Raw genomic sequence first — 8816 nt, forward strand, 5'->3', positions numbered from 1 at the left:
ATATCTCAAGAACCACTGGATGGATTCAGATGAAACTTTCAGGGATGTTTGGCCTCATGACTAGCACAAACTGATTAGATTTTTGGATTGATCCAGTACTGGACAAGTATTCAGGATTATTTGTTATATTTACTTTACATGATTACAATCTTACATTGACTTTCAAGTCTTTCTCAACTATCTCCCTTTAAGCTGTTTCCAAAGTTTTATTTTTGCTTCTCTGTTATCAATTTTACTCGCGTCTCTATCTTAGTAGAAGCTGATGGATAAAGAAATCAAACTGCATAAACAAACAGTAGCAAAACCATACAGAAATTAAATAACACTAACATATTTTTTTAATATATATATATATTATATATTATACATATATATTAACACTTTACAGTATACTTACATATATACATACATCTATACATCAATTTAAAACAAGAGGAATACTAAAGGAAGGCCGGATTTTAAGAGAAGAGAAAACTAAAAGGTCTCATGCTATTCATTTAAAAATTCCTGAGTAGAACTTATTATTACCTCTGCCTTTGAAACTATTTTGAATGGTGAATTTGTTAACTTTGGCTTGTATTAGATAAGGATAAATTATTTATTGCTGTTGCTAAATTTTCTACAGCCACCTTCACATTCCATGACTACCATTGGGATCGATCAGGTACCAGACAAGGATTCTGAATTATTTTTCTGTTTTTTTACTTAATTTTTGAGAGCAGTCGGGTTCATTTTTAATATTCTCATTTGTGAAAGCAGTTGAGTTTATTTCAGATATTCCCATTTTAAAAATCATCTCTGGCTAATCATTGAGAGGACGTTGGTATTGCCTTGGTGGAGGTTTGCGCTCTCTGAGTGCTATTAATACTATTATTATCAAGGTGGCAAGCTGACAGAGTCTTTAACACACTGGGGAAAATGCTTAGTGGCATTCTATCCATCTGTTCATTCTGAGTTCAAATTTTGCTGAGGTCAACTTTGCCTTTCATCCTTTAAAGGTCAATAAAATAAGTACCAGTTGAGCACTGGTGTCAATGTAATTGACTTCTCCCCTCCTCTGGAATTGCTGGCTTTGTGCCAAAATTTGAAACCATTATTGTTATTATTATTATTATTATTATTATTATTATTATTATTGATGAGAAATTAAGGCAGTAAGCTGGCAAAATTGTGAGCATACCAGGCAAAATGCTTAATAGTATTTCGCCTGTCGCTATGTTCTGAGTTTAAATTCCGCCAAGGCTGACTTCACCTTTCATCCTTTCGGGGGTCAATAAATTAAGAACCAGGTAAATACTGAGGTCAATGTGATTAGTTTACCCACTCTTCCAAAATTTCAAGCTTTGTACCTACAGTAGAAAGATTATTGATGAGAAATGATCTTCAAATGTTGAGCCTCACAGAGAAGATGACAAAGGACCTAGACAGCTGGCAATATGCTGTGCTTGAGAAGACTCACTCAGAAAAGTAAAATCCATGTCATGATACCTCCCCCCCCCCACAACCCACACATGCTCACCACCACCGTTTCTCTCCTCCCCTCCATTCTCCCTCACATGTCCAACTACCTACCTGCACACAATATACCCCTGTTAAATGCTTTCCTCTTCACCTCTAGCTCCCATCTCCTTTCTAAATCTTGTGAACTCACTCACCTACCCACCCTCACAATCTCTGTTCATTCTGCTATATACACCACTCTATAACTTGGGTGTTCAGCCCTTGCCCACTCTCTATCACATCTCCACCATCTGAAGAAGCCATGTCTCTCTTCTAATGCAAGACAACTTTCTGTCCCTCAATACTACTCCTACCTCGCTTGAAGGGGTCTTGTCTTGCAAGTTACCTGGTGACTTCACTGCTGCTGCTGCTGCTGGTGCCACTTGAAAAGCACCCAGTACACTCTGTAAATTGGTTGGCATTAGGATGGGCATCCAGTCATAGAAATCATGTCAAAACCGACAACCAAGCTTGATATAGTCTTCTGACTTGCCTGTTTCTGTCAAACCATTCAACTCAGCATGGAAAATGAACATGGCTGTGTGGTAAGTAGCTTGCTTACCAACCACATGGTTCCGGGTTCAGTCCCACTGCGTGGCACCTTGGGCAAGTGTCTTCTACTATAGCCTCGGGCCGACCAAAGCCTTGTGAGTGGATTTGGTAGATGGAAACTGGAAGAAGTCCGTCGTATATATGTATATATATGTATGTGTTTGTGTGTCTGTGTTTGTCCCGCCCACCCAGTATCGCTTGACAACCGATGCTGGTGTGATCATGTCCCCGTAACTTAGCGGTTCGGCAAAAAGTGACCCGATAGAATAAGTACTAGGCTTACAAAGAATAAGTCCTGGGGTTGATTTGATTCGACTAAAGGCGGTGCTCCAGCATGGCCGCAGTCAAATGACTGAAACAAGTAAAAGAGTAAAAGAGATTAAATGATGATTATTATCATCACTGAGGTAGCAGTGATGGAATTACTAGACACTTGTCATCTACTACAGATATATTTCTGTATTTTTTAACACTACACATCTAGATGAGATGTCTTCTTGAGATGGATGCCACAGTTCCCAGGTTTTCTACTATATATCTGCATTAAGTATGATATACTGAATGCTGTTTTGAGCTAATAGTGTTTCTGTCGCTAATAACAAAGGTTTATTTTGTGTTTTGCTTTTCTGGAATGGAGTGAGCTAAAGATTCACCTATTTCAGCTATGCTCATTGTTCTCTTCTATAAAGATTAGCTATCTTCTGTGTTATTAAGATAAATCAATGCTATAGACATGTGGTCAGTAGTGAATATTTGATATGCTCAATGCTTAATGTATAATGTCCAAGTAATGAACTCAGTGTCATTTATTTATTTAGATTACAGAAGAACTTGACAAAGTGAAATCTGAAATGGAAGAAAGAGGAAACACTATGACTGATGGAGGTTAGTAAAATCAGAAAAATGATTATAGTTAAGTTAATATTAACATATCTAAAGTTGGGTGCATTGAAATGCCAGCATAGATAACTTCTATGTGATCATTCTACTTGCAAAAAATAGCTGATAAGCCTTCTTCATGGTACACTCTGTTTTCTTGAATGTGTCCTTACACATCATCCAATGTGTCCTTACACATTGGATGATGTAGTCTAGGATACACTAAACCTGAAAAAAGTAGGTATGCCTTTAATCAGAGCTCTACTTCAATCAGCAGTGATTTGGTGGAGCTACACAACAAATTCTCTCTTTGATTTTTAGTTTTCCATCTTTGTTTTTATTTTTAGCTTTCTCTTTTAATTTAGTTTCTCTCATGCTCAATGTTTCTTTTTGTTTTAAAGCACCACTTGTTAAAATTAAGCAGACACTGCAACAGCTGAAGAAGGAATGTTCCCAGATGGATGTTCGCAGTGGAGTTGTAGAACACATTCTTTTACAAGCCAAACTGAAAGACAAGAATATTCAAAATAAACAAGCACACACTATAGAAATGCAGGAATATTAAATTATGCATAAGTTTTCATATCTACTTTTTCATTAAATAATTTTCAATTATAATTCATGTAAGCATGCATGTGCATTATGTATAAATGTGTGAGTGTCTGTGTGTTGATAATAATAGAAAAAGAATACATTCTTTGTATATAAATATATATATATGTATATTATGAAATAAATATATATACAACTATGTTTTGCCAAATTATTCTGTCCTATATCTTGCTCTCTAAAACCATGCTGTTTTGATTTCTGTGAACTTTTTAAATCGGCCAATTGAATAATTTCTTTCAGTCATCATGGTAGTATGATTGCTCTTACAGCATCCTCCACAGTGAAATAGTAGTTTGACTGTGAAAATTAAAACTGAAGTTTTGTCCTTACTTCACACAGGTGGAAGAGTAATAAACTCTATAGATCAATAAAAGTTGTTGAAAAACACTCAACATCTCTTTGTCTCTGGAAGAAACCATGATACAGCTTCTTCAACAATACAACCAAATTCTGCTGTGTCTATTATTTGGATCAAGGATTAACTGTGTGTACTTTGTTTTGCCGCAGTTGAAAATATTGGCTGAAGTTGGAAAATATTGGCTGAACAGCAAGGTTAGATATGTGGTTGTCCGATTTCCTGAAAGACAAGTCAAATGTTGATAATTGATGAAGGTCCTTATCTACAAATATGGTAGTAAGTAGAGGAGCTTTCTGGGATCTTGTTTTGTTCCTCATAATGTTGCGAAGCATAGGCAAAAATATACAACTGGCCACAATCAGCAATTATTCAGGTGACATTAAAGTCATGCTAGAGGTCAAAACAGACAATATTTGTGCACTCCATGACCTAGGCGCCATATACAAGCAAACGACCACAGCATGTCACTCATTACCACAAACTTCTTGCCCTTCATTTCAGTAAAATGGTTCCCAACAAAATGTTCAAACTTGACTCAAACGGAAATAATTAGAACTTTGCAGCTCATTGTTGACCTTGGCATAGCTATATCTGCAGAAGCATATTTCTCTGCTGCACATATTCACACACTGTCAACTTGACAGGTTGAGAATCTGTGACCAGTTGACATTTTCTGAAGTGTTCTCTTTCTCATTGATATCGAATGACATGTTCAGCTGGACAACTGATCTCTACAACATCGCATGATTATTATTTTTTTTACATCCAAGATAACTTTAACATATAATAGCTGTGAATGGTTTGAATTAAGAAACTATTATTCAACATCAGTGCTTTTTTTTTTTACAATGATCCATGGACAATTTTCATTCTGATGACTCTTTATTGCTTTAATAAGTACACATACAGCATAGGATGGTAATAACCCAATGATATTATCTTTTACTTTTCACTTGTTTTACTCATTAGACTGCAACCATGCTGGGGCACTGCCTTGAAGAATTTTAGCTGAGGAAGTACTTATTTTTCTTAAATGCCTGATACTTATTCTTGCGGTTTCTTTTGCCAAATGGGGACATAAATGCACCAACACCGGTTGTCAGGCAGTGGTGGGGGACAAACACAGACACATACACACACACACACACATATATATATATATATATATATACACATACACACACACATAAGCTTCCTCCAGTTTCCATCTACCAAATCCACTTACAAGGTATTGGTCAGCCTGAGACTATAGTAGAAGGCACTAGCCCAAGGTGCCACACAGAGGGACTTAACCTGGAACCATGTGGTTGAGAAGCAACTACAAGGTTCTTACCATACAGTCATGCCTGTGCCTGGGGACAAATGTTTTGCTTTACATATTCCAGTTCTTTGTGTTCTGAGGTCAACTTCTGAGATTGATCAACGAAGACCCTATCAAGGGTATCAGAATTGTGAGAACATAAGATGAGATGTCTTGTAATATTTGTTCTGGCTCTCTGCAGTCTGAATTCAAATCCTGTCATAGCCTACCTGGGTTGTAGGCTTAATTCACCGTTCAGTCCAACACCACCACCTCATCCTTGGATGCCTTTAACAGAGTTTAATCTATTGTAAGTACTCAGACCAGACCAGGTTTCTGGTTTGAGGATGTCTTCTTCCTTCCTCCCATCCTGAAAAAAGGATCATCAGCTCTGCTATTTTCTCCTGATGAAATCTTTTATCTTGTTTCAATCATTGACCTGTGACCTTGCTGGAGCACCACCTTATTAACTCTAGTACTTATTTTTTTAAAGTCTGGTATTTATTCTATTGCTTTTCATTTTGTCAAACCGCTATGTTACAATGGATGTAAACAAGCCTACGCTTGTTCTCGAGTTACTAAAAGACAATATTGTAACAATGTGGGCAATAAAGAGGGTATCTGTTGTCCCAGTAGTTGTAGGGGCACTGGGAGCACTAACAACCAAGTCTGAGAAATTGGAATTGACATGTGGGTAGGATATGCTCAAAAAGCTGCTCTACTGGGGACAGCAAGGATTTTGAGATTGGTACTTGGGTATTAAGTATCATGGAAAGAGATCCTGTGAGACCTTTGACAACAGGTTGCTGTCTGCTCTCATAGAATTAACAAGAACAAGTAAAATCAAAAGAAATAGAATACAATAATAATATTGATAATAATGATTTCAAATTTTGGTACAAAGCCAGCAATTTTGCGGGAGGGGCAAATCACTGATATCAATTCCAGTGTTCAACTGCTACTTATTTTATCGACCTCGAAAGGATGAAAAGCAAAGTCATGCTCGGCGAAATTTGAACTCAGAACATGCTTAGCAGCATTTTTCCTGGCATGCTAAAGATTTTGTCAGCTCACCATCTTAATAATAAAAATAATGATAACAAGAGCACTCAGAGAGCACAAACCTCCACCAAGGCAACACCAACGTCCTCTCAACGATTAGCCAGAGATGATTTTTAAAATGAGAATATCTGAAATAAACTCAACTGCTCTCACAAATGAAAATACTAAAAATGAACCCAACCACTCTCAAAAATTAAGCAAAACAATCGGAAAAATAATCCAGAATCCTTGTCCAGTACTGGATCAATCCCAAAAGCTAATCAGTTTGTGCCAGTCATGAGGCCAAACATTTCTGAAAGTTACATCCGAATCCATCCAATGGGAGGGGGAGTGGTGGTGGCATTTTTCAAGGAGAGGTGTGAAACTGCATTAGCCCCAAAGAATTATAGGCAGATGTCTGGAATAGGTCGCCCTCTTAAGTTAGAATTTCTCAATTTTGACGGGGATTTTTCAGATTATTTTTTTCATGATGCCCTTGGAAATGATCTGAAGCATCTTTTTTTTAAAAAAAACTTTTCAAATTTTCTTTACACCCCATCCCCATCTTTCTCTCTCTGGACAAATTTTGGTTGATTTTGTGGGAACTACACACAATGATTTCTTCGGACACTATGAATTTAAAAACTATAGGAGATGCATTATCAGCAAAACAAGAAAGTAAATATTTTCAGACAAAAAGGTGTGTGATTTAAGGAAGATCTGGCTATTGTTTCTAGCATATCTCATGACCAGTAAGGTTTAGAGTTGATAATAAATCATAAATTTTGAAAAACATTGCTATAAATGGGGAGAAAATATTGAAAAACATCAATACTTGTCAGAGTGAGAAAGAAACAAAGAAGGTGATCATGGGAATGCTAGAAACAATAACCAAATCTCCCTTTAATCACACCTTTTCGTCAGAAAATATTTACTTTTTTCTTTTCCTACCAAAAAGGTTTCTCCTATGGTTTTTTAAGTGCGTAGTGCCCCACCAAATAATCATGTATAATGCCCACTAAATCGCCCAAAATCAGTTTGGAGAGATCGGGGGGTTGGGGGATGGGTAAAGGAGACCATTTTTCGAAATTTATTTATTTTTGTTAAAAAGATGCTCCAGATTATTTCCAAGGACACTGTGAAAAAAAAAAGTCTGAAAAATCCCAGTCAAAATGGAGAAATTCCAATTTATGTAGGTAACCTATTCCAGACGTCCGCCGAATAACATTTATGCAGAAAAACTGCACTTCTGATTGATTCGAGGCTCTGATGAAGCTATAAGGTATTACTCAAGCACACAACTATGAGTTCGCTGCATCTTATAGCAGAAACAACAGCAAACTAATGAAGCATTATCGGAATTGCCTTTAAGTATGGATGGATAAATAGAAGCACTATATGAGTACGTGCGTATTTTATTGTTAATTCTTAAATCAACCCTTATCAAACAGACCTATGATCATAGGCATACTAACCTTAACTCAACTTTTTTTTTTCTCTAGGACTTCATTTTTCGGTATATTGATAATAGTCCGTGTTGAGAAATATTTAGCTGCTATTTCTAACAATTCGAACAACGTAGTAGTTCCGAAGTTGTCTCGTGTGTATATGTTGTTTTGTATAAACCACGTCCACATGTTTGTTGTTGTTGGCACTCCGTCACTTACGACGTCCAGTGCTCCAGTTGATCCGATTAACGGAACAGCCTGCTCGTGAAATTAACGTGCAAGTGGCTGAGCACTCCACAGACACGTGTACCCTTAACGTAGTTCTCGGGGATATTCAGCGTGACACAGTATGACAAGACTGGCCCTTTGTATTACAGGCACAACAGAAACAGGAAGTAAGAGTGAGAGAAAGTTGTGGTGAAAGAGTACAGCAGAGTTCACTACCATCCCCTTCCGGAGCCTCGTGGAGCTTTAGGTGTTTTCGCTCAATAAACACGCACAACGCCCGGTCTGGGAATCGAAACCGCGATCCTATCACCGCAAGTCCGCTGCCCTAACCACTGGGCCATTGCGCCTCCACACGTCCACATGTGATACGAAGCGCACCAACCACAGCCGGAAGAATGATAATGTAAACAAAAACATAAATATTTGAGAATTATCTTCTCCTGAGTAAAACTCTTCAGCGCATAAAAGAAATAAAGAGAACAAAAATAATGATCTTAATCAGGATTATGGAGACATTCCTTGACTCTTTACTCATTAATGTTTAGTCTTCAGTTCATTGTGGGATTCATATAACAGAAGAAATCGAAAACTAGTTGATGGTAAGAAAATAGTACTTTATTAATCATCAATATCTCTTTATTTTCTTCGTATTATTTGCAAATGTCGGAGACGTGATGTTGACCGGACTGCAATGCTATACTGTATCAGATTCCTACCTTGTTGAAATCCTATTGGATCGAAAATTTGCTTTTATCCGTCTGGCTTTAAGCACACGTAATGTGACGAGATCGAGTCAATAGACTGAGATAAATACGTGAATATTATTTATATTAGTTTGTCTTTCTTTACCGTCATATACATGTTTGTGTGCATACCCCCCTTTCTCTCTCTTTATATA

The 8816-nt window shown here is 37.1% G+C and overlaps 2 protein-coding genes and 1 long non-coding RNA gene across 5 annotated transcripts in view; 2 read left to right on the forward strand and 1 right to left on the reverse strand.

Moving 5' to 3' along the window:
* LOC106882064 (intraflagellar transport protein 57 homolog) overlaps positions 1 to 3682 on the forward strand; it is a 20892-nt gene extending 17210 nt beyond the window's left edge. Inside the window, exons 10-11 of the mRNA XM_014932626.2 lie at positions 2871 to 2937; positions 3333 to 3682. Coding sequence (XP_014788112.1) covers positions 2871 to 2937; positions 3333 to 3496 — 231 coding nt within the window. The 3' untranslated portion in view covers positions 3497 to 3682. The remainder of the gene's footprint in view (positions 1 to 2870; positions 2938 to 3332) is intronic.
* Positions 2841 to 8313, reverse strand: LOC128247588 (uncharacterized). The gene is made up of 2 exons (XR_008263924.1): positions 7718 to 8313; positions 2841 to 3436 (listed from the first exon to the last, which is right to left on the reverse strand). It is a non-coding gene; the product is annotated as an uncharacterized LOC128247588 (long non-coding RNA).
* Positions 8314 to 8368: 55 nt separating this feature from the next.
* Positions 8369 to 8816, forward strand: part of LOC106874712 (activin receptor type-1) — a 74683-nt gene continuing 74235 nt past the window's right edge. For 2 of the 3 annotated variants that reach the window (XM_052967083.1, XM_052967082.1), the window contains exon 1: positions 8370 to 8517. The gene's annotated coding sequence lies outside the window, so the exon portion shown is untranslated. Of the gene's footprint in view, positions 8518 to 8816 lie in introns of all 3 variants that reach the window. The other variant, XM_052967084.1, reaches the window with a different exon arrangement.

The sequence above is a fragment of the Octopus bimaculoides genome, chromosome 4 (genome assembly GCF_001194135.2).
Source record: "Octopus bimaculoides isolate UCB-OBI-ISO-001 chromosome 4, ASM119413v2, whole genome shotgun sequence".
NCBI classification, from domain to species: Eukaryota; Metazoa; Mollusca; class Cephalopoda; order Octopoda; family Octopodidae; genus Octopus; species Octopus bimaculoides.